Here is a 25,010-nt window from a genome sequence, read left to right on the forward strand (position 1 = left end):
CACACACGTGGTTTCCACGCGTTTCCAGTTAGGGGATACCTGCCAAACCAGTTTTTTCCAGAGGGCCGCCTGGTGGGCCCTCCTGCGGGCCACGTGGGAAAGTTCCTGTTGCTCACGTCCTGCCAGCGCTCCCTGACCTTCACTCGGGCCATTCTGGGGGGGCTCATACTGGCCCCGACACTGGGCACCTTCGCACGTGCACAGGGGCCGCGGGGGACCCGGTTTGTGAAGTGCCCATTTTAACCCCGTGGAAGCGGAACACGCGCCAAGTAGGCGAAGGCTGGTAGATGAGGTCCCACGTGCGTCCCCCGGAGACCGTGGGGTCGCGACACCGCACTTCTGAGGTCAGGCTGTACTCCCCGCCTCTGGACGCTGAGCAGCACCCGGGGAGGCGCGGCCTGGCTCGTCGGCAGGGGGCACCCTGACTCGGGAGACTTTGCTCCCAGGCTAACAGACCCGGACAGGGTTCAGGGGTGAGCCTCGAGCTGCCACGGAGCACCGGGCGGTGACCACCCATCCCGAGCCTCTGTCTTCATGTATCGAGGGGCTTATCGGCACCTGAGGAAGCCAGCACAGCACCCCACCCGCAGCTGCACTCGTCACCCAGAGCTGCTGGCCCAGCCGCTAGGTCTGCGCGTGCTGGTGGAAGCCACACCAGGCCTCAGTGGCCCCTCCGCCCCCTGCATGGGAGGGCACCACCGCCTGCACCCTCCCTCTCTCCTGGGCCCCCTCACGAGGACCCAGAGCGTGGGGGTGCAAGCCCAGGGTCGCTGGGCTAGCCAGGGGTCTCCTGCCGGCCTGAGGCCCAGCGTCCAAGGGGGCAGGGGTGTGGCGGCTTTCTGGGGGAGGCCGGGGCCGGGTGGGGGCACGGGCACACTTCTCGGGGGATTTGGCCTTTGGAGAGCATATTGCAAGGGGCCGGGCCAGTTGTGTTAAACTAAACACCAGGTGTTCAACATGTTTTTATCAAAATATTCTGAGCAGCTGTCAGGAGTTCCTCTGCGGGAGGCCTGATGCCAGCCCCCAGGGGCCCCGGGCCCTGCCCGAGCGGGGCCTTGAGGTGCGGGCCTGCCTGCTGCTTGCTCGCCCAGCCCGCCCGGCGCCTGGTGAGGCCTAGGCCACGCTGCAGGTGCTTCCAGCCAGGCCGGCGAGGCCCTCGGGCTCGGGCAGCGGCTCAGCGACCCCGGGCAGGCCCCTCACCCTCTCTGAGCCTCCACTTTGTCAGCCGTAAGATGCGAGGCAGCAGCAGCCACGCGTTGAGCCGCTGTGGAAACCAGAGGAACTAAAGCGTGCGAGGCCCCTCGCCGAGTCCCTGGAGGGAGACGGCTCTGGGTGACCGTGACTATTGTGAATAATATTATGAACAGCGAGTCCTGTGGGCTTGGAGGAGTAGGCCCCAGGGGCAGGCGGGGGGCACAGGCTGGCTCAGCGACTCCCTGTGACCGCCCCTTCTCTCTCCCAGGAGCCCAGAGTGGCCCCCTGCCACCTGTCCCCAGGGCCAGGCACACGGTCCCCATGGTCACACTCAACACCTGCCAAGCCGGGAGCGTTGTGCCCACCGACAGCCTGGCCAGGTCCTGTCAAGAGCCCCCCGAGGTGTTTGGCCCTCAGGACCTACCACCTTCTCCGGAGATGGCACATGCTCTCCAGACGTGGAGCCCACCGGAGCGTCCCAGGAGCCGCTGGGGACCCAGCCCCTCCCCTCTGGCCAGAGGGTGCCCACAAAGGGCCCGACCCACCCCAGTCCAGGGCCTGCCGGGTGTCCCTCCACCCGGATGGCACATGTGCCGGGGCCCCTGCGCTGTGCCAGCTGCAGCGTCTCCAGACGCCCCAGTGCAGCCCCAGGATGGCATCTCCTCAGCCCCAGACCAGGGGCTCCGGGTGGTCTGGTGTCTGGCCAAGGTCACACGGTGGGCAGGCCGGCCCGGGGCACAGCCGTGGGCCGGGACAGTGGGAGGGATGCCACGTGCTCCGTCTGGAAGCCCCCCCCCCCCCCCCAGTCCTGCCCGGTCCCTGCCTGAGTGGGAAGCATCCCGTTGTCGTTAGGAACCCCGGGGTCTCTGGGAACAAAGCGAGGGAAGACAGGAGAAGCCGCCCCTGCTGTTTGCACGGGCTGGGGGAGCCACAGGGCCATGTGGTGGCTTGCTGCCGGCGCCTGACTTGGGTGCCTGGGGTGCCCTGCGGCGCTGTGGCCAGAGCTGCCCGCCCTGGGGTACCCTACCCATGGCAGAGCCAGGCCTCCGTTCTGGAAGGTCCCAACTGGATTCCCTGGGCCCGAGTCTCCAAGGCCTTGCAGGTGTCCATTCGGGGGGTACGATGGGTCCTGGAGACCCGGGGAGGGGGGAGACCCAGGTCCCTTGAGTCGGGCCTCATGGGGGACGCGGGTATATGAGGTGACCTAGGCAGCAGCACGGGCGGCTTGGGGGATGGGACAGGGTGAACACCAGAGCCGCGGGGTTACAGGTGGGGGTTGGCAGGCTTCAGGGCCCCCTCCTGGGCCCCGTTAGGGAGGGTGGACCTGGTCTCGGTGGGGGCGGGATGGCAGGGGGTGCCGGGTGTCCTGCCCAGACCCATCACTGGCCCTCCGCTCGGGACTCTGGCACCTGCGGCTTTGCTCAGGACGCGGCCTCGTGCAGGGAGCTTGCTGCCCGGGCACGTGTTGGCCCTGGCGTGGGGTGGCACTTCCAGGCTTCGACATCCGGACGGGGGAGTTCAGGTACCGGGACCCAGCAGTGGGGCTCCCTCAAGGAGGCGAGGCGCCTGGAGGGCACGTGGGCCCGCGTGTCAGGGCCTGGGCTTTAGGGAGGGCTGGGGAGGGGCGAGCAGGCCGGGCCGCCGGGGCCCTGGGCCCTAGACACCTGCCCAACTGCCTGTCACCCTCCGCTGCAAGACGCCCTGGGCCTCACGCCTAGATCTCTCGGCCGCTCGGGCTCGGGAGGAGCCGGACACACGGCCCCCGGTGGTCAGAAGGAAGGCGGCCACCTCCTGTCTGCTCGGACCATTGCCGACTGCTCCCGTCTCCGGAGGACCCGAGGCCTTATGCCGGGAGTATGAGGCGATGCCCCTGACCTCGGGGAGTCCACAGTCTGGGGGCATCACACAGCTGGCCAGGCAATTGCAGGAGAGAGACGGGTGCCCCGGTGGGGTCGGCACGGGTGCCATGGAGCACGCACCTGACGGAGGTGAGGCCCAAGGAAGGGCTTCTGGGAAGGCTTCCTGGAGGAGGTTACTTATTCCTTGGGAAAGGAGTCCCAGCTCCACTGCACCACCCAGGTGTCCCATCCAGCTTCTGGTTTTGAAAAACGGTACATGGGCCCAAGCCGAAGTGTTGTAAGTCCGGCTTACCGGCTTGTAAGTCCAGCCTCGGGGCGCAGGTGGACTGAGCAAAGGCTGTGGGGGGCTCCCAGCAGGACTCGGGGTGCCGAGGGACCCCTCAAGGCGGCCACCTTAGCCGCGGGCGGGGCTGTGTCCCGCGTCCATTCTGGGCGCACCTGCAGGTGAGCGGCCGTGGGAGCCGCCCAGGAAGCAGCTGGCAGGGGTGACGGGGTGGGGGGTTCTGTGTGACAAGGCCCCAGCGGGCCCAGACCGACCGTAAACAGCCCTGCCTCCTCCCTGCACGCGGAACGGCCCCAGGGTGGGCTGCTGGGGTGCGTGGTGACCGCCCCCCCCACCCCTTGCTGGGGACTGTGGGGCCCGGGGAGGAGGTGGCCTCGCCTGTCCCTTTTTTTTTTTAATTTTTATGTTTTTTTTTTTAATTTTTATTTATTTATGATAGTCACAGAGAGAGAGGCAGAGACACAGGCAGAGGGAGAAGCAGGCTCCATGCACCGGGAGCCCGACGTGGGATTCGATCCCGGGTCTCCAGGATCGCGCCCTGGGCCAAAGGCAGCGGCCAAACCACTGCGCCACCCAGGGATCCCGCCTGTCCCTTTTCTTTCATTTTCCTCGTTGGTTTTCCGCAAACGCTATGCCGTCCCCACCGCATCTGTTGATGCTGGGGGCACCTCCCGGGGTCCCCCCTGCCCTGGAGCGGGTCCAGAGGCCTCTCGGCACATCGGTGAGACGGAGCCAAGTCCGCCCTGTGTGCGAGGGAGGACTCGCTAACATGAGCCCGGGTTTAACTTTTCCAGAAAGCCAGACACGTGTGGTCAGTCCCAGCTCTGCCGTTTCCTGCTCGCGACTTTGGGCCCGTGCCTTCCCCTCGTGCGTCCGTGTCGTCGTCTCTAGGATGACGGGTTGTGGTGCCCGCTTCTCAGGCCCCTGTGCAGTGTGGTCCTCAAAGGCCACACATTTGTGCCCTGGTCCTTGGGGTGTGGCATCTGCGGCTCACCCATCCCCCAAGCCAGGCCAGCTTTATTTGCATTCCTTCCTGCCTGCCTTCCCCTGCCTTGGTTTACCCACCAGGGCTCAGAGCCCCTGAGATGGGTCCAGCAAGTGCCTCCTGCTGGGAGAGCCTCCCGGTGCTTCGCAGCTGGACGGTGGGGCAGCCAGGGTGCCGTTCTGAGCTCAGGGACGCCACCCACCTGAACGAAAGGGTGTCCAGTTAGCCCAGCCCTGCCCCTCGCCCCAGCTCGCCTCCACGTCCAGTGAGGGCTGGACCACCAGGAAGCCGCAGGGCGCTCCCCATTCTGGGTGCCACCCCCAGTCGCCACAGTCCACAGGTGCAGATGTAGGGAGGGTGTGTCTCCCAGTGGGTGGGTGTGGGGCCCTGCCCTGCCTGGACCAGCAGGGGTGGAGGGGTGGGGAGACTGCCAGCCTGTGCTCCCCCACGAGGTTGGGCCCCTGGCTCTGCTGTCTGTTCCCGAGGGGCCTGGTCACCCGAGGTGCAAGGAAGTCCTTTGGGGGGGGGGAGGTGGTGGGAGGTGGTTCAGACCTGCATGTGGCCCCGGCAGGGACCCCGAGGGAGGGTTACTTGTCGTCTCCCCCTCATTACAGAGGAGCTGGTGGCCAGATGAGGGGGGGCCCGGGTGCCCACCAGGGATGGAGGCCGTGGGGTACAGCCGCCACCCAAGCGGGGCTCTGACGCCAACAGAGGTGCTGGCCAGCAGGGACGTGTCCCCATCTCCTTTCCTGCCCTGGGAGCTTGGGCCCCACAGGGTTGGGGGGCCCAGCGCTCTTTGAGGCCTGGGCTTTTATTTGGTATTTTCCCCCCATGCGACTTTAAGGTCACGAGGGCCCTGTCTACGGGCACTGGTTCGGCAAGGGTGGGGCCGGGGACAAGTGACGGGGGACACAGGGTGGGGGTGGGGTGCGGACGGGGCAGCCCATGACTGCTGGGCACCTGGCCCTTGTGTCCGTGGTGATCTTGGTGACCTCGAGGGCAAGGTGATGAGGGGCCCGGGGGACCCTGGGTGGAGGCGCCGACTCGGGAAGGGCCACCCTTCTCTGTTGGCAGAGGACCCGGAGTTTTCCCAGGGGTGGCCCGGGCATCTGTCCCATCCACCCCGCATCCAGGACCCCGGTCCTGTGCTGGCCCAGGGACGGGGTAGGAGCGGCCCCTCGGATCCCGGCCACCCCGCCGCGAGGTCCGCGCCCCTCTGGCTCCCAGCCGCCTGCCGTTCGGCCCGCGGTGCCCTGGGCCAGCAGGTGGACGTGGAAGCGTTTGCAGGAGGCCACACTCCGGCCTCTGGGGGTCGGGGCCCCGCGGCTCAGATGGGAAGATGCCCTTGGCCCAGGCTTGTCACCTCTGGCCCCGTGAGCGACTCCCTCCATCCTGCCCTCTGACGTCGTCAGCACGGCCTGCTTGGCGTCCCTGAGTTCATTTGGCCGGCCTGCCCCCAGCGCCTGGCGCTTCCAGAACAATCGAGGACAGGGACGCGTGCCCCAGCCCTTGTGGGGCGGAGCAGGGGCAGGGGGCGGGCCTGCCTTGGTGGTGCCGGCCCCTCGGGAGCTCCCGGAGGACAGGCCACCCCGGGGCCCCACAGGAGAAGCAGGCGGGCGAGGACGTGGCGGGTCCGGCCGCCGTTCTCTGCGGCACAAAGACTGTCCCTGTCAGGCCCCGCGGGCCGGGCACAGACGGGCCTTGTTCTCTGCCTGTCACCGGGCACGAGGTGGAGGAGTAGCTCAGGGCAGGCGGCGTCCTGCCGGGTGGGGGCCTTTGTCCACTCGCTCGGCGGTGACACTTCCTGGGTGCGCGCCCCGGGCCCAGCCTGCGCGCGACCACCCCCAGCAGGAAGCCGCCCCCCCCACCAGCAGCCCAGGTCGGCAAGCACCTGCCGGGGTGGCGCGGTCGGGGGCAGCGGCCGTGTGCTCACAGGAGGGGGCAGCTGGGCCCTGGGCTCGGGCTGCTGGAGGTGGGGACGAGTGAGTGAACAGGAGTCGGAGCTGGAGCAGGTCTGGGGAGCGCTCCCCGCAGTGTAGACGTCGCCTGGCCGGCCGGGGGAGGACCACAGGCCTGGCCACCCTGCCCAGGGTCCGGCCACAGCAGGGGCAGATGTGGGGGCAGGTGAGCATCGGGGAAGCTGCTCTGACCCACCCGCCCGACCTGGGCCCCGCCAGCGACCCCCAGGTGCCACCCGAGGGGCCCCGGGGAGCAGAGGCGACCGCCTTGGCCCCCTGCAGGGCAGCCACCTGTGGAATCTGCCTCTGCCACCATCGTGGGTCAGGGTCTGAGGGCCGCGTGCTCCTGCCTAGTTAGGGTGACGTCCACGCCAGCCTCTGGAGGGCGGGGAGGACCCTGGGGGGTGGGGGACGAGGGCCAGGCTTCGTGTCCCATTTCCTGGAAGCTTCCCTGGCCCCACAGGTCTCCTGTAAGTGCCCTCAGAGCTGTCGCCCTGTGACCCGGAGGGCAGAGGGCAGGCTGGGGTGGGGGCACCAGGTGTTCTCGGAGCAGCCTGGAGGCCGTGTCATGTGCCCACCGTATGGATGGGGAAGCTGAGGCTCGGGGAGGTAGGGACAGGTCATGGTGGGCCGAGCAGCGAGCCCACGGGGGCCCCACGGGGTGCCGGGAAGGGGGCCCCCGACGTCACGGAGGGGCAGGGGGGTGACCAGGACCCAGGAGGCCTAGCGCTGCCCACTCGGCCCCCACCTCACACACACTCGCTGTCTCTCGGCCCCCTTGCGCCCGTCTGTCCTCGCCTCCTTCCCTCCCCGATTCTAGCACCTTCTGTTTCGCTCTCTCCTCCCCCTCCCTCCGCCTGTGTCTGTCTGACTCAGTTTCTCCTCCCTCCCCTCCCTGTGTGAGCATCTGTCTGTCCCGCGATCCCATCCCGCCGTCACTGTCTGGCTGTCCCATCGCCTTCCCCGCTCCACGGCCCAGGGCACGTCTTTGCGGCGTCTCTAGGCCCCGCAGGACACGAGTTGGCCGGAGCTGCTGCGGGGGCCCCGGCGGGGGCGGGCGGCCCAGACCCGGTGCCCCGGAACCCGGGCTCCCAGAGAGCCACAGCCCACGGCAGCGCCACGTAATTAAGACGTAAGAGGCCGTGATTCCCCGTGTTGGCAAACACCGGCCGGCTGCAATCCCTTCTTGTAATGGGTTCTTGAGCTTAAATGCTGTGTAATTACGCGTAATTAGCCGCGTACGCCGTCGGGGCCGTTTGCTGCGGAGGCCGCGGCGGCTGCCCTCACCCGCAGATTTCTGGTTCCCGCTCGGGGTCGAGTTCATTGGACTGAAGGGTAAGCGGGGCCCCGGGGGCCCAGGGCGGGTGTCCGACGGGGGGAGCCCCGGGGACTGGGGTGATGAGCCGGGTGGTGTTCGCTCTAAGAAGTTTGGGTCCCTGGGGCAGTCACGCTGACCTCGTGTTTTTGGGGTGAGAGCTGGGAGGCCACGGGCACTGGGGGCACAGAGCCGGGCCGGGGGATCAGCACCTGGACGGGCACGACCCGAGGCCTGCTTGGCGGTCCCCGCGGCCCCGATGACCCCCGCAGAGGGAAGGGCTGGGTACCCCCGTCCCCCATTGGCGAAGTGGGGCTTTTGGAGCGGCCGCTGGGCCCCAGGGACAGCTAGGGAGGCCCCCACGGGCACATCCAGGGCGGCGCCAGACCCCAGGCCCAGGCCGGGCAAGAGGTGAGGCCAGGGCTCTGGGCACAGGGAAGCGGTGGTGCCCGGCCTCCCCCAGCCTCCCCCGGCCTCCCCGGCCACTCCCTCGAGCTGTGCCCTCACGGCTGCGGGTTCGTCCCGCGGGGGGCCTGGGCCCAGCCTGCCTGCCCCTCTCGCTCCAGTGCCCCTGGTCACACGGCCACCCAGGTCAGGGCCCGAGGCCGGGCCGCCACGCCATCTCCCTGCCAGCCCAGCCCTGGCCTCCGGCGCGCTCCCCGATGGCTCCCGGGTCCTCAGTAATCGAGGCAAGAACCCCCCCACCCCCGCACTTGCGCCTCCGGCCTGGCGTGTCGGCTCGCTCCTCACTGGAGCCGCCACAGGTGTCCTCTTACGACCTTTGTTTAGAGACAGGGATGCCAGGCACAGAGGTGCAAGGACCTTGCCCAAGTCACCTGAGTGAGGTGGAGCCATGCCTCTGCTCAGGGCACAGGTGGGGAAACTGAGGCAGACAGCTTGCCAGGGTGGGGTTTACTGCCTGTTTGGGTGCCTCGTCTCTGAGGACCCCTCCCACCCACCTGCGTGCCCCTTGCTGAGCCCTGGGCTCCGAGCTGCTCAGGGAAGAATCCGCTCCCCTCCCCGCCCCGGGGCCTGAGTGATGGGGGACAGCCGCGCACCCTGCAGCGGGCACGGCCCGCAGCACCCACCTGACGCACACTGGGCGGGCCTGAGGGGGGCGCGCTGGCCTTCCGGGGATGAAGCATCCCGCAGGAGGGCCTGTCCACGGAAGCCCCGGGCAGCCGGCGGCATGAGCGCCACCCTGGGTGGACGAAAGTGGCAGGTGGCCAGAGCCAGGGGTCGGCAAGCCTGTGGCGGAGGCCCAGGGAGGCTCTGGGTAGGCCTTGGGGGCCCCATGCTGCATAGTCCTTGCTTTCTGCAGCAGCTTGAGGGCAGGATTGGGCCGGGGGGGCCACAGAGAACGGCCACAGTGTGGGAGAGGCCTGCCGCATGCTTGTCAGGTCCTAGGTGACGTTTTGTTCCGTACCCGTACGTGTGTCTGCACGTAAAATACCCTGAAATGACACGTTCCCCTCCGTGACCGCCACCCAGGTGAAGGTCTAGAACAGTGCCAGCCAGTGCCCCGGATCACGTGCCGCCGAGAAGTAACCGTCTTCGGCCTCCGCGCTGCGCCCATTGCTCACCTTGCCCTGAGCGGGTCATCCAGCTGGGGCTCCCCGAGCCTGGCTTCCTGGGGCCCACCCGCCGCAGTGGAGCCGGAGCTGGAGCCCTTCCAAGCTCTCACGCGTGCTCACGCCACAGTGCTTCTCCCTCCCCGGACACTCGTGTGCTTCCCCCTTCGTGCTGTCATCTCTAAAGCTGCTTGGCACGTTCCAGGGCGTGTCATCTGGTGAACGTGTTGGTGCATTTTTGCTGTGTGTGTACCCAGGAGCGAAACCGGTGGGTCACAAGTAGGTGTCGACGCACCGTTTGCTCAGGTGGCCGCCTCCTATGCAACCTTTTGATAGACAAGCACGCATCTGCTGTGTTCCCGCGGTGGCCGGGTGGTGTCCCTCAAAGAGCTGCACTGACACGACAGTTACTGTTGCTCGATTCGCTGACCCAGCGGGTGGCGGTCAGGGTCCCCGTGCACTCAGCCCCTTGTGGTGTCTCCAGGGCTCTTGGTTTGGGGCCTCAGCCGTAAGGTTGTCCACTCTGCCCTCCTCTCTCTCAGACCTGCCCCCGGGGCCCCAGCCTGGGGCAGGTGGCCTCGGTCCACTGGGCTGACTCTTTAAAACAAAAGGACAACCATTGTAGGATAAAACGCTTTGCAAAAACCAAACCTTTCAAAGGGGACAACTTGGCTCTTAGGATGTTATCAGAACCACTGTCAACCACTTCCTTCCAAACCAGGGTGCGAGCTTCCGAGGTGGTGGCCTGGCTGCTGGGAAGGCATCGGTTCACGCTTTCCCAGGGAGCTTGGGTCAGACCTTGGGGTGATCCGAGTAGCAGGTCCTCAGGGCTGTGAGCTTGCAGAGGGGCGTCTCCCCCACCCCCACCAACTCCAGCCCATGAGCAGTGGGGAGGGGTCTTCTGGACCCGGACCAGAGTCTCCAGCTCACAGCACCCCGGCTGCACGCAGCCCCAGGGACGAGGTCCCACCCTCCCTACAGCTGTTGAAGACTTCCGGGATGTCCCTAGGAGCCCACCCCAGGTCCCTCCTGCGGCAAGGACTCCCGCCCTCTCACAGTTCCCCTCGCATGTCCCCCCCGGAGCCCTGCTCCACTTCAGGACTACAGTCCGCAGCCTCCCTTCCTGGGGCACCCATTTTGGGGTCCCCTGTGGACCCCATAGGTGTATGCATTGATGTCCTGGTCTCACTTCCCTTGTGCTCAGCATCCAGCCAGACGTCAGGAAGCATCTGGGGCTCTGAAGGTCCTGGCTCCCCAAATCCCACCCAGCCAGAGAGCTGCTTTGCCAGGAGGCTCCCGCTCTTGTGTGGGAGCGACCTCAGAGGACAGTGACCTCTGGGGTTCGGGCAGGAAGGCACTCAGAGCAGGGTCAAGCTCCTGGCCCTACCGTCAAGAGTATGACATTTCTGCCGGCCGCACAGATGGCGCAGGGGGCAGTGGTCACTTGTGTGGGGCTCCGAGCAGGCCTCTGATGGAAGGGGTTGGGAGAGGGAACGGGAGGGAAGTGCGTGCCCCTGCGGGGGGAGGCCGGGTCAGGGAGCAGGAGGAGGGGGCCATCCGTTAACCTGGTGCGGAAGGACCTGGAGCGGGCCGGGCCTGTGGTAGATGGGGGATGGGGGGGAAGAGGCTTCGGCAGGTCAGGACCGGGTAACCTGTGGCCCTGCCCTCCAGGCCCAGCGACGAGCGCCATCCGGAGGTGAAGGCTGACGGGTACGTGGACAACCTGGCCCAGGCCGTGGACCTGCTGCTGCAGCACGCGGACAAGTGATGAGCCTCGGGGGGCGGCCCCCCGCCTCAAGCCGCCCCTGCCCCAGTGCCCGGACCACCCATGGCCCTGCCCCCTGCCCTTGACCCTGGACCGACAGGGAGAAGGTACCAGCTGGCACCTCTGCTTCCCTGCAGCCGCCTGGGGAGCGGGTCCCCCCAGGATGGCCTGCCCCCCGTGAAGTCAGAGCGGGGGACAGACCTGTCTGGGTGCCCCCAGATTCGGAGCATCCTCTGCGTGTGGGCTGGAGGTGCTCTGGGAGCCCTCTCCGGCTGCACCTGCTCCTGTACCTGTCCCACCTCACTGGACCCGGGGACACTCACCCACGGCCCCTCTAGCAGACATTCTGTGCACAGAGTCAGGGGCCTGGAGAAGGTGGGGGCGTGTGGCACCGCCCATGCAGCCCGGGGTGAGCCAGCCTCCCTGGGACTGCCCAGCACCCCTGCCCGCGTCCTGGCCCCCACCCAGAGTCGGAGTGGCCGCTTACCCCCGCCCCCAACGGTGACAGCCCGCTGCCCTTCCTACCCCAGAGGCTGGGGCAGCTCCCAGGGCCGCTGACGACCCGGCAGCAGGCGGAGGGTGATTCCGGGGCCCTAACTCGACAGACTCTGTCATGCTCGACGTGTGCAGGGGTGACCTCTGGTGAAATAAACGGCCCTGACCTGACTTGGGCTTTGACTCAGAGTTTGACGACTGCGGGGTCTGGGGGGGCGGGGCCCAGCCACTGAGCCTCAGACGGGCCACGGGGACACCCCACCTGCCCCAGCCCCTCGGGGGCAACGGAGGCCCCACCAGGGCCCAGGCGGCTCTCAGGGGCAGCCCTGCGGGGGGCGGTGGCGAGCCACAGGCTTCCAGAATTCACTCACAGCCGGGGTTTCAGGTTTCAAAATCAATCAGCTGAACAGATAACGTGATTGCTCGGTTTCTCCTCAAATCGATCCCGAAGTCACCGATAGGTCTTGGGGGACAGCTGCCCATAAAAGAAGTCCTGGGTGCTGCACAACAGGATTCGCAGCGAAGCGAGGGCGGGAGAGAAAAGGCTGGGCCCCGGGCCCCGAGCCCGTGCTGTCCCCAGGCAGGCCGGCCACCATTAAATCAGGATTAAGAGGGACCAGTGGCCAAGTCTTTTCATCCAGATGAGAGGCCACCGGCGGGGCTGGTGTCAGTGGCGGGCGAGGGAGGAGGGGTGTGTGGCCTATTAGCTGGGGAACATGCAAATCGCCTGCTCCTCCTGGAGCCCCCTAATTACCGCTTGTTAGGGGATCAGCGGCCCGCCCTGGGCCTCCCCCCACCCCTCCGCCCCGGCTCGGAGCCGGGCTCGCCACGTTCCGGCCAGTCTGTCGGGCGGGTCTTTGGTTTTGCTCTTTTCCTTCCACGGGTCCGTGGAAGGAGCTTGCTTGCCGTCCCGGGCTGGGGCTCGCGGCCAGGGCAGCGCCGTCGGGGGACAAGCCGCTGCCCAGGGGTGGGGACGGGGAGGGTGTCCGAGGGACAGCTCAGGGGGCGCAGATGCCTGCGGCGTCTGGCTGGGAAGCGTGTCGCCCCCGGGGCCTGTGGGTTCAACAGAGTGGACGTCCTCACTCTCCCCATTTTGAGAGAAGGAAATGCAGGTGCGGAGAGAGGCCCACCCACGGCTGGCAGGTGCAAGGGCAGAGCTGAGACTCAGACCAAGGCCGGACCCCGCATCTCATCCTTTCTAGTCCCTCCTACAGTCCCTGGTGGGGGTGGCCTGGGGTGGCTGCACGCCGGCGTCCTCCTTCTGGGGACAAAATGTTCCTCCGGACTGCGGTCCATTCAGCCCTAGTGGGGCAGGGGGGTTCCTTTCCTGAACAGGTGCACAGTGAGCCCTGCGGGAGGCAGGGGGGACCAGGCCCCCTCACCCCGGGTCCTTCCCACTGCCCGAGCTCGGCCTGCTGCAGAACCCCCTTCCCCGCGGGACCCAGGCAGCTCTCAAGCCACCGACTGACGACGCCTTTGGCTGTGGTGAGGCTGGAGTTTGGGGCCTGAGTCAGCGGCCTAATAACCCGCTGCGGTCAGGAGAGGCAGCAGACCTGCCGATAAGAAACGGACGCCCCGCGCCCCGGGAACAGGCTCGGTCGGCTCTGTGCGTCCTTCTGGAGGGAGGCAGGGGCCTGGGCAGCCCCACCCAAACTCCCGCGAGAGAGAGGAGGCAGCGTGGGCACCAGGACAGGAGAACGTGACCTGAGGCCGGGAGCAGGGCCAGGAGTCCGAGCCCCAACACCTTGGGCCTGGGTGGCTTCGGTGCCCCCTCATCCTGGGATCGAGGCGGGTAAGGCCCCTCCAAAGGCCTGGGCCTTCCTGCAGGGCCCGACCCTGCCCCTCTCGGTGGGAGGGGACAGAGGCAGGTGGGGATGCAGAGAGGGGCCCATGTGCCCGCCTCCTGGGGCCCATGGTGCCACCTCCCACCTGGGCGTGATTATCCCAGGAGTGTCTCCTTTTCTCTCTCAAAAGCATCCCATTGAGACGGGTATTACAAAAAAAGAAAAAAAAAAAAAAAACCCGAGTCACTCAGAGCCTGACCTCTGTTACTGCTGACGGGCATTTCCTTTCACCCTCTTTCCACGAGAAGATAAACGTTTGCGCCGCACCCTGGTTGCGCTGCAGCCTGCGGCTGTGCTGGGGCTGGGGCACGGACTCCCCGGCAGCCCCGCAGGTGTCCCACGCTGTCCACACCTGGAGAAGCTGCTCAGCCTGCCCGCTGCGTGGCGGCCCGTGGACCTGACGGCAGGACAGAGGGCGCCCGCCGCCCCGCGAGCCCAGCACCCGTGCCCAGGGCAGAGTCCTGCTTTCAAGCAAACCTGGAGGCACGTTTGCTGGGGGCAGCGTCCTTGCCCTGCCGTCCGGGGAGGCACATCGCTGGGCAAGCGGGGCTGGAGAGCAGATGGCCCTACGTGAGGCCAGCGGGACACGGGGCCCCGCCGTGCTGCTGAGGGCTCACCGGAGACGGCGCAGGCTCCCAGCACGCCGGACTGGGAGATCACACGGAGCCTCCACCCTGCCGTCCTGGGGTCCCTGGCTCCCGGCGGGGCCCCTGCACCTCCGAGCACCCACACACCTGCACACGCGCGTTGCCCTGGGTGCCGGGCTGCTCCGACGGCCGCCCTTGTGGCCACGAGTGTGGCGGTGGCGGTGGCGGTGGCCAGCCCTCCTGCTCGCAGTGGCTCACTCAGCTCCTGCATCTGAGCCCGGGGACAGCGCTGAGAGGCCCGCCGTCCGCATCACAGACCTGACCCCGAGGCTCGGAGGGGCCCGGGGGTCCAGACTCTGCACCCGCCAACCCAGAGCTTAATGCTCCCTTGGACAAAGCAGGGGACCCCCCCCCCCCCAGTTCCCCGTAGCCGACAAACCACACGGCAGGCTCCCAGAGGCTGGGTACTGAACCAGGAAGCTTTATTTACACAGTAAGAGTAACAAGCAAATTCCTGAGAGACTAGAGCGGCTCTAGTGCAAGACAGTCGTGGCCCGCGTGGGGGGACAGGCTGCGTGGGCGCAGGGGGCGGCGCAGCCCGGGGCCTCCCCGCACACCTTCCCCGCTCCGGCCGCCACGCTCCCTGAAGCTCTGCAGCCCCCAGGTGGGCCCACGCGCTGTCACCGAGCCCCCGGGACCTCTCCCCCACGCACTGAAAACACAACTTATTTGCCAAAGAGACTAAGCTAGAAGATCCGACTATCCTACCTAGGCTACAAGGTCTCTGCTCTGCTCTGGATTTTTTTTTTAATCTTTTCTTTTCTCTTTAAAGATTAGGCAATGTGTTCTCTGGAGCCAACGGGAGGGGTGTGACCAGCTGTGTGGATGTGGCAAGATGCGGCGTCACTACCTGTACGGGGGGCAGGGGGCCTGGGCCACACCAGCCACGGCAGCTCGGACGCGGCTCACGCCAGGGCCCCGGGCCCGAGGCGGTCATCGTTCAGGGGACGGCCCCGCGGCCACAGAGTGCACGTGGCTGTGCCCTCGGGGGGACACGGAGGGGCACCCCACGCCAGCGCCAGCCGGGGCCCACGGTGCAGCACCCAGGGGTGTCCGAAGGACCGCGGCGCTCGCTCGGACGGGCAGGGCCCCGAGTGGGCCAGTGGCGCGCCGCCCCTGCACTGGGAGGCCCACCTGAACGCCGGGGTTTGTTTTCTTTTCGATGTGGGTTTTTCCTTTAAATTTCCTTTCAGTGTACAAATTCACAAAACTTTCCTGCTACAAAAATTTTGATGACAAGTAAGGCTTTCTGAGAATGAAAATCTGTGGACGATCAGCACAAGCGCCCCCGCGGCCTGGGTGTGTGTGTGCCCGTGGGCCCTGGGCCGGCGAGTAAGGCAAGAGGGTTTGTGGTAAACGGTGAGGCTGAGGCCTGACCCCGGCCCGGCCCCCGGGCGGACAGCAGGTGCTCACTCGGGGCAGGCAGGGATGCGGGCGACGGGAGCCTCCCCTCCCGCTCTCCTGCCCCTCAGGGTCCCCGGGCGGGCAGGCAGGCGGCCTGGTGCGGCGCGTCCTCCCGGCTCTGGGCTTCCCGGGTCTCCCTGCAGAGGCAGGAGCTCACGGGCATCCACTAGGAGAGGCAGGGCCTGGGCATCGGCGGGGCTCCTGACGGGGAGCCGGCCGGGCCCCCACGGCCACGCGGAGAGCCCCACGTGCTCAGCGGGAGCCCCTGGCGTGAGCCTCCAGGAGCCTCCGGACCAGAAGTCCTGGCGTCCGCAGGGCGGAGCAGGAACACGCCTCCCTGGACGGTGGGGCACCTGCTACAGGGCTCGGCTCTCTCCAGAGGTGAGCGTGAGGCAACGGAGGGGCATCGCTTTCTCTGAGCAGAGGGGACGGTGGCCGTTCTCTCCCCACTGCTGCTGTGGGCTTGGGCTCGGAGCTTTGGTGGGAGTGAGGACAGCAAGAGGGGCCTGCGGAGGCTGGAGGGCCAACCCCTGCCTTGGGCTGGGGTACCTTCTGCCCCAAAGTGCCCTGGGACTACTAGGTCTGCGGGTCGACGATGGGACCAGCTTGGGAGCAGGCGGGAAGGCTCGGCCTCCCTTGCTGCCACCAGGCCTGAGGAGGGGGGAGGCTGGAGGGCAGGGTCTGAGGGCAGGTCACCCGCCCCACAGCCTGGTGACCCTGAGGAAAGGCAGCTGGGGCTCGTCGCTCAGGCTCATCTGGCTCAGCACTCGGTCCCTCGCTGTGGCATGGACCAGGAGATGGGGCCCTGCCTCTCCTTCCACAGGAAGGGCTGCCTTAGAGGCCATTCTCCCTCTGTGGCCGCTCTTGGTGCGGGCTGCGTGCCAGTACCGCCCACCCCGGGCTTTCTGAGACACGAGGGCACCAGCGTGTGCTCTCTAAATTCATACGGTGCCAGGTGTTACTCAACAACTATCCCAGCCTCCTCTGGGTTTGCTCTAAGAAGACGTGGCCTCCATGACCCACTGCGTGGGGACCAGGCAAGATGGGAGGGCTACCCAGAGCCACCAGCAGCCTGCTGTGGGTCTCCAGGGTCCTAAGGGGACGTGCCCTTGGTGGGGGGCCACTGAAGGGTAACTGGTTCTGACCCCAGGACCTTGCCCTGTGCCCACACAACCACTCTGCTATCCATCCTGAGGCTTTCAACACAATCTGGGAGGGCCACTGAGTTGAGATTTTCTCTACCAGCATCTTATGGGTGATTTTTAAGAAACACCACCTATAAATCAGATCTTGAGCACCACGCTTTTGATCGACTAAAAAAGTGAAGGTGTAAGTAAAGTTCCCCAAATAGGCTCTTTCTTTTGGAGAAAGAGGGTGAGAACCATCCGTACTCACGCCGTGGAAGTGAGGTGCTCGCTGTCCACACAAGATGAGCAAAAGCAAAGAGGCTACAGACGTGCCTTTGTTACGTGTCAGCAAACTCAAGAGAATACACCGGTTATTTTTAGCCATATGGGGAAAGGAGCCGCTCGCTCATAAGCCGACCCGGTTGCTATTGTCTGCAGAAGACGCCAAGTTTGCTACAAGCCAGACTCTGAGAGCGCAGAGCCCGTGCAGTGTGTCTGCCAGCCGCACTGCCTGAGAGAGAAACCTCAGGGGGTCGGGGTAGGGGGTCGGGGTTCCCGTGAGCAGGGAGTCCCCAGGGGTGCAAAGGAGCTGGGATGGTGTGTGCTCACCATATTCTGTGCCTGCAGCCGGCGGTAGGGACACGGCACCTGGAGCTCTGCTCCCCGCCGACCCGCAGGAGCGCTCGTCCGGGGGAGGCTGCTGCACCCTGAGTAAAGCCAGCGGCCCCCACCGACCGGCGGGGTTCTGAGATGTGCTCAGAACACCGCGGGGGCCCGTGTAGCCCCCAGCCCGGGACCCCCGGAGCGTGCACAGGCAAGATGGCAGGGCTACCCGGACCCCCAGCAGCCTGCTGTGGCTCCCCAGGGTCCCAGCACCTGCTCAGCCCTGCCTCCTGAGGGCGTGTTCAGGGGTTGCCCGTTACTGGTGATATCTCCCCACTCTCCTGAATCAAGCTGATCACGCAGTGACAGGTTCGCCACAGAGAAAGGCTGGCGTGCCCACCTTGCCCGAGCGGCTCCAGGGTGGCCGAGCCAGGGGGGCCAGACCCTCCGCACCCCAGGAGGGGCGAGCACATCCACCCACATCTCCCCAGTGCAGACACCTCTGACAAGCAGCCCAACTGTCCTCCAGGGTCCCGACACGGAGAGCCCCCCCGGGAGCCCAGGGCTCTGTCTCCCACGCTTGGAATTAAGGCCAAATGGTTCTGGTGTTACTACAGAGGAAAGCGTCTCCCGAACCTTCCCAAGCCTGAAGCAGGGAGACCTGGGAGAGAAGGCACGGAATACAACGGAGTGAAAGAAGCTGTGGGGCCGACCCCCCGAAATGAACCTGAGCAGGAGGCCGGGAAGGGCTTGACACCACCGGATGGACCTGAGCACGAGTCCCCCCTGCCCCCCTGCCCCGCTGGCAGCCGCTTGCAGAGCATCGGGCCCTGCGGGAAACGTGCGGGGCGCCTGGCGGGACAGCCAGCGAGGAATGGGGTTGGCGGGGGGGCGGGGAGAGCTGCTCTCGGGCTCTGGGTGGACGGTGGACGTGGCCCCGTGCTGGTGGCGGGGGGGGGGGGGGCGCTCGGCTATGTGGCGTGGTGGCCGGGCCACGGGTGGGCCAGCCTCTCGGGGGGGGGGGCCGGGGCGTGCTCCCTGGGACCCGCTGCCCTCGGGGAGCTTGCGCCTGGCCCGGGAGGGGGGCTCCCCGCTTCGAGTGCCCGCCGCCCCTCAGTTGTTCTCTATCTGTTCGATGTCCAACTCGCCGTCCAGGGAGCAGGGGCTGTTCCCCGCTGCCCCGTGGTCCCGCCAGGCCGAGGCCGGCCCCCAACTCCTGCCACAGCCCTCGCCCAGGGCACAGCCGCCTGACTCCTCACAGCACTGCTCCTCCTTGCAGGCCAGCTGGTCGTCGAAGGCCGGGGGCACAGGCTCAGGGACCGGGGTCCCGGCGGGGGTCCTGCCCCCCAGGCTGGAGGCCGAGGCCGAGAGCAAGGCGGTCCAGGACCTGGTGCTGCTGACGTGGAGGGCGAAGGGGCTGTGCGGGCCGCAGTCCTCCATCCCCGCGCTCAGGCAGCTGAGGCTGCTGAAGGTCTGACAGTTCTGTGGGGAGACAGACACACAGTCACCGAGGGGCACGGCCCGTCCCAAACCCGAGGCCCGCGGGCCCCAGACCGCCTGGCCGCAGCCCCCGGGGCGATGTGGCGCTGGGTCCGGGCCGGGCCGTGGAAGCCCAGGAGAGCCCGGCTCCTCCATCATCCGGGCGAAGAAGAGGGGCCGCTGGCAAGTCGGCACGAAGAGATGACCCAGCCGAGGACACTGCGTTAACAGACGCAAAACCCACTTACCCACAAATGAGGAAAGAGCCTGAGCTTCACAGCACCCAGAGGGGGGAAGCGCGGGTGGGAAGGCCAGGCTCCGAGCCCTGTGCAGACCACCCTTCTGAAGAGCGACCCATCGTCCTTCAGCGGGTAATTCTGCTTCTAGAATTTCTAGCTTCAGAAAACAATTTAGGTGCCTGGGTGACTCGGTCAGTGAAGCGTCTGCCTTCGGCTCAGGGCACGATCTCGGGGTCCAGGGCTCCAGCCCTGTGTCGGGCTCCCGCTCAGCGGTGAGCCTGTGTCTCCCTCGCCCTCTCCCCCGTTCTCCACCATTTGTGCTCTCTGACACTTTCTCTCAAATAAATAAAATCTTTAAAAAAAAATTTAGGAAGCGTGCAAAAATTCAGCAAAATGAAATCTTGTCATCCTGCTGAGTTGAGAAGAGAGTTCCCCAAACCCCCAGGATAAGGCACGTTCCGTAAAACATGTCTTTTCAGACAAGGGGAGGCTAAAACTCTCCGGCCTTCAAAAGAACACTGCCGGAGTGGGAGCTCCAGGCCCAGGGGAAACCCCGCCAGGCTGCAGGGCTGCACAGGGAGGTCTAATGCCCACCCACCCACTCACCCCAGGAGCGGGAGTGGGACACAGGGCCAGGAGGATAGAGCTGACATCCTGGCCATGCAGGGAGCTGGTTCCCACGTGAGCCTGGGCCCCGCTTGGAGACGCCGACCCTCTAGTGGGGGTCAGGCCCCTGTGCCCTCGACGGGCACTCGGGGTGGATGCCACAGCTCTGCTGAGCCTCTGGGAGGCTGGGCTCACCAGCCAGGGCCTCAGGCAGGCCCCTCGGCCTCGCTGGCCTCGGCTGCCCCACCTGTTGAGAGGCAAACACTGGTCCCTACCTGTTCTACAAGGGCTCTTCAAGGGCCCAGTGGGAAGGTGTGGCTGTCAAGAGCTCCCTGCCCACCAGGTGCTGCCTCTGTGTGGGGCCAGCCTGGGGAAGGAGGCAGCCGGGGCCTCCCTGAGTGGCAGGCGCAGCTCAAACAGGACCCAAGGGTGCTTGGGGACACCTGTCCTTGCTGTTCTCGAGGGGGGGCAGGCCCAACACTGTGCACAGTGGATTAAACACCTGCTTTCACAATAGAGCGAAAATCGGGACGGTGGGTTGTGACGGCTAGGGGTGCCCACAGCAGCGCCCTGGGGAGCTCCCCACAGGGACTCGAGAGAAGAGATGTGCTGGGGGGCAGAGGAGAGGCCTGTGGGCGCAGGTCGCTCCCCCGCACCACATACGGCAGCGCGAGGGCGGGGACCGGGAGCCAAGATCACAGGCCTGTCCCGAGGGCCCTGGTCCCTCACAGCCTGCAGTGTTCACAGGTCCCTGTGAGATAAAGATGACCACCGGCTGTCACGGCAAACAAGCTGCTGAAACGGGCTTGGCAAATGGGGAAGAAGAGCTCTGTGGAGGAGGTGACTGTGCCTGCCGTGTGCACGCTGTTCCCAAACGCTCCAGAGCAAACCGTTCTCATGGGTTTGCTGTTCTTGGGATCTTTTGATTAACTGAGAAAGGTGAAGGCTGGGGGTGGGGGCTCTAGGAAAGAGCCCCGGGACCGAAGGGAGAAGGCCCGGCCGCCGGTCAGAGCTGCGATGCTGGCCCAGGCCCTGGCGGAAGCCCGGGTCACCGTGGGGTTCAGTGGGGCCTCACTGCACAGAGACGTTCCCACCCCACCACAGCGAGGGCTGGAGACGGCTCCCAGATCGGAACCCGACCCAACCCTCGGCCTGTCTGCCTCCCGGCCAGTGTCTTGTCCTGCGGAGACCTGAGCCAAGGAGGGGAACTGGTCGGGGGCACGAGAAAGCGGGCGGGTGGCCTCGCCCAGACGGGGCTGCCCACCCTCCACCCGAGCCCGTGTCCCGGCTGCCCCGGGCAGAGGAGGAGCAGGAGCGGGGCGAGGGGGTGTCATGGAGCCCTGGTGCAGGGGGAGCCACGCCCGGCACCCCCGCCCAGCTGAGCAGGCTGCTTCGCCCACGGAGCTGTGGTGTGAGGACATTCCATGAGTGTCGACCGGACAACAGTGTCCGCTGGAAGCCAGATGTGCTGCAGAGGGGTCACAGGTGATGCCCTTGGGGATCAGCCCAGCGTGCTGAACGCCTGAGCACGTGGCACTGTCTGCTGTGAGCTGTGGCCAGGAAACAGTGGGAAGCGCTGGCATAAACCCGCGCATCCCCAGTCTGCGTTCACCTTCCCCGCCCGGACCGCCCGCCCGCAGACTGCCGGCATGGGGTAAAGGTGCAGGTGGGTGGCGGCGGAGGACTCTGCCTCTGACTTTATGGCAAGTGTGAGGGTGTGCGTCTGGGCACTAATCATGTTAAACATTAGCCACACAAGCAGCAGGGTGCCGGGGACCCCAGTTTGCTGGGACCTCTCTGCCTTCGCCTCAAGTATTCCCTGGAGACCGCTGAGGTCACACGGGCCGTTACAGACCCGGGCTCCGGCACCAACGCTTCCCAAGGCTCCGGACAAGACCCTCCAGCCTACGGACCTCAGCCCACCTGCCAAGTAAGAGGTGGGCCAAGGGCACCTGGGGCCACCCTGCTCCAGCTGTCTGGAATAACCGGGTCCTTTCTGCTTGGCAGCAGGGCAAGAAGCTGCCAGCTGTGGTTGGTGAATGTTGTCACAAGCATACCCCAGGACGTCCCTGCACCCCAGCCCCTAGAAGTCCTCAAAGACACCTGCTCCTTGGCTGCAAAGCCAATGTCACCTTGAAAACTTTGTTGACTGAAAACTCAGCCATTTCAGCCACAGTGAAAACCAAGCCGAGCCTGCTGAGGGCCCCAGCTGGTGGCCAGCCCCACCTGCCAGGGAGGAATGTGGCTGACACAATGGGGCAGTGTGCAGTCCTGCCCAGGCTCCATGCTGGGTGAGCCTCCTGGTGCCCACCTGCCCTGGGGGCAGGGTCCTGCCCAGCCTCTCCTGCCAGCTCGCACTCCCCAGAAGCCCGGCTCCCACAGGAGAACGCTGCACGGGCCTGTTGGGAGGCCCGGAGGCCTGCGTGCCCTCAAATATGTCTGGGGAAAGCTGCTAACAGGTTCAAAGGGCCACGTGAACACCAGTCTGTGGTGGAATGGTTGCTCCAGGACAAGCAGGCCCCTGCCCCAAACTCTGCCCTCCTGAGGCCCAGCCCTGGCCCAGGGATCGGCCACCCACTTGGGCACAGGCCTGCTCAGGTAACAAAGATCAGAAGGAGCCTCTGCTGTGGCCTCGGGCTAGTGACTGGGAACACTGCCCAGCACCCCAGTCCTAGAGTCTGGGGCAACTTCCAAAAGGAGCCCCCAAACGTCAGGAAGTTCCCCTCAGACCTGCCAGCCACATTTCAGCCCACCCCAACCCGTCCCCCAGGGCTTCCCAGCCTGGAGCAATGGCTCCTCTTCTGCACGGCCTCTCTGTGCAGATATTCACTCCTATGTCCTCCTGGGTGGGAGGCCCCAGCCCCAGGGACAAAGGTCCTCACCTGCTGCAGTGCACCCCCTGGACTCTGGGTGGTCCTCCTTGTGCATGGAGGCCCGTCAGGCCCTGGGTACCTCAACAGCCAGTCCCTCCCCCCACACACACTGTACACGGTCCAGGAAGGGCACAGTCCCTCCAGATGGGGGCCCCTGTGCCTGGGGCTCCAAGCTAAAAACCCAGCCCCCTCCCCCAGGAGACTCATGTTAACAGACGCTCAGCCCCACCTTGCTGCACGAGCCAGCTTAGGCTCCCAAGCTCATTCCCTTCCTCTAGTGCTACTGCTCTGACGCCAGCCTGGAGGAACCCAGGAGGGCATCCAGAACTGTCTACCAGCCCAAGTGCACCACAGGCTCTACCAATAAAGACCCAGAGCATAAGGCCGGTGGGGTGGGGGGAGGGAGGACAACAGACTCCTCTCAGAACAGCTCCAGGATGCCAGAGTCCCCTGGCTGAAGGGGTGGGGGCATCCCACAGACAAGGCCAGGGGCAAAGATGGGTGGTTGGAGCGCGTGTCCCCTTTCTCCCAACTGTCCTCCACTAAAGAGGGCAAGCTGTGTTCCCCATTCCCGTCTCCCTGGGCCCCCACATGCCCTGAACCTAGCACGCGTGGTGGAGCAGCTCGGGAGGGAGAGAGCTTCTGGACCCCGCTCTTCCAGGGCTGCCTTTCTAGAACAGCAATGCAGGTCCTGGCTAGAGGCTGACTGTTGGAATCCCAAAGAGTCTGGCCGTCGGGAGCCAGCCCGCCGGGTGTCTGCCGGGGAGCAGCGGTTGCTGGGACCCTTCTCCCTGGCTGTGCCGTCTCCTGAGCACAGTGCCCACACAAAGCTGCCCTTAGCATCGACCTGGGACAAAACATGCCTCCCCAAGGCGCACCCCTTCTCAGAAAAGAGGCGAGGCAGAGCCAGCCCTCCAGACAGGCCCGCCTGGCTCTTCCTCCCTCCTGTTAGGGCTGCTCTCCCCCCCCCCCCCCTTTTCAATCTACCTTTGCAGATCTCTTTGTGTTACACATTTTTAGGGAGCTACCTCCAATCCCTCTAGGAAGATGGGCATAAAGAAACCCAGCTAACAAGTCAGGATGATCAGCCCTGGTACCATCGTGGCCAGAGCTTTCCAGAGCCTTGCAGCCGCTCTGCTGGAAGCTGCTGGGCCCAGGGCTCTGGCTAAGCAGAGGCATTTCCTCCCCAAACAGACACTTTCACGAGAACAGAACTCTCCAAGTATCAAGAAAACACCAGGCCACGAGAATGGCTAGCGGCCTGGAAATTTTCTAAGTCTCATTTATGCTGGAAGTTGGCACAGAAACCACCAAGGAGGCAAGACATGAGGTTTCCTGGGGTGGGTGGTTGTTTTTTGTTTTTGTTGTTTTTTTTTTTTAATATCTCAGAGAAGAGAAAAAGGTACCAGCACATGTTGAGCCTAACTTGAATCCATCTCTGGCTAATCTGAATTTTGCATGAAGGCCAGCTCTCTCACAGGAAGCCCCGGGTGGGGGTGCTGCTTCTCCCAAGGCTGCCCTGGGCCAGTGTGGGTGGGTCTGGTGACAGGCAGGGGCTGGAGATGGCTGGGCACTGGGGGCGCAAGCTGGCCCACACTGGAGGCTGCTGCTCGGGGCCCTGCGGAGGCTGGCCCTCTGCTCTGGGCACCTAATCCACCATGCCCCTGCCACAGCCAAGCTCCCCTTCCTGTACAGGGTGGGTCAGCTGCTCGCCCAGGCCTGTGTCAAGGCCCAGCCCATTTTTGTGAAATGCTTACCTTTGGACTGACTGCACAAGAGGCAGCCTTTTAGGGGCTGGACTGCTTTTCTACCCATAGGAACAAGGGAAACCCTATCAGACAAGCCTAAAAAGAGGAAATAAAGTTGCCCCAAGGGGAGCCTCTGAGTCCCAGTGAGCACTGCTGACTTGGCCCTGGCTCCCCGGGGCTCTTCCCCAGGTCACAGGTTCTAGAATCAAACAGCTCAGGGGGCCAGGGACTATCTTCTGGACATGGTACTGGCTCTGGGCAATTACTAGGAAGTCCCTGGCTTCCTGTGCCACTGCTTCCTCAACTTACTTCTGTGGGGGCCACAAATGTTTACTGAGCACCTCTTTACCTGGCAAAACCCAGCTCTGCATCATCCTCTCTGAAAGCCAGCCGTGAGCCTGTGTGCACCCTGCCTGGCCCCACGCGGCCCTGACCCTACACACCACTGCCTGGCTGGGGGGCGGCTCATAGGAGGTGCTCAGTGCAGCCTGGGGGGATGAGAAGGAAGGACTCACCTGGTTAGTTAGCCCTGCCTGGCTCGGCCTTGTGCCTGTGGGCAAGAACAGGCCTTGGTGGCCCAGAGCCCTGCAAGCCCTCTGAATGATGTCCCCCAGGCCACACTGTGGCAGACACCGTTTCTGCACCAGGACCCCCCCCCCACCCCCCGGGGGGGCAGATGGCCTGCCTGGACACAGAAGGTGTGCAAGCCCGTGCCAAAGGGCCTTCCAGCACTCTGGCAATCAGAAAATAAACATTTTGTTTCTGCGGCGTGCACCCCAGCCAGCACACACTCAGGACAGGACTTGTGAAACCACCTCGCTCTCGGGTTGGTGTAAGGAGAATTCCTTGCCTAACAAAAGTCAAGGGACCTTTCCAAAGCACACAGGGCTCTGGCAGGGGGCCAAGGCTAACGTGCTGCCGGGAGGCATGTGGTGTCGGGGGGCAGCTGCTATAGCAGCAGAACTGGGGGCACAGAAGGGGGGCCCTCGAGGGCATGGTGGGCACTGGATTCTGT

The 25,010-nt window shown here is 65.5% G+C and overlaps 2 protein-coding genes across 4 annotated transcripts in view; one reads left to right on the forward strand and one right to left on the reverse strand.

Annotated features, from left to right (window-relative positions):
• LHPP (phospholysine phosphohistidine inorganic pyrophosphate phosphatase) overlaps positions 1-11,596 on the forward strand; it is a 128,686-nt gene extending 117,090 nt beyond the window's left edge. Inside the window, exon 7 of the mRNA XM_055300583.1 lies at positions 10,837-11,596. Coding sequence (XP_055156558.1) covers positions 10,837-10,933 — 97 coding nt within the window. The 3' untranslated portion in view covers positions 10,934-11,596. The remainder of the gene's footprint in view (positions 1-10,836) is intronic.
• A 2,720-nt stretch (positions 11,597-14,316) lies between these two features.
• The window catches only part of FAM53B (family with sequence similarity 53 member B), a 144,698-nt gene continuing 134,004 nt past the window's right edge, over positions 14,317-25,010 (reverse strand). For all 3 annotated transcript variants that reach the window (XM_055346364.1, XM_055346362.1, XM_055346363.1), the window contains exon 5: positions 14,317-18,532. In XM_055346364.1, the coding sequence (XP_055202339.1) occupies positions 18,164-18,532 (369 nt within the window). In that variant the 3' untranslated portion in view covers positions 14,317-18,163. The remainder of the gene's footprint in view (positions 18,533-25,010) is intronic.

Source organism: Nyctereutes procyonoides, unplaced genomic scaffold (genome assembly GCF_905146905.1).
Source record: "Nyctereutes procyonoides isolate TBG_1078 unplaced genomic scaffold, NYPRO_anot_genome, whole genome shotgun sequence".
Lineage (NCBI taxonomy): Eukaryota > Metazoa > Chordata > Mammalia > Carnivora > Canidae > Nyctereutes > Nyctereutes procyonoides.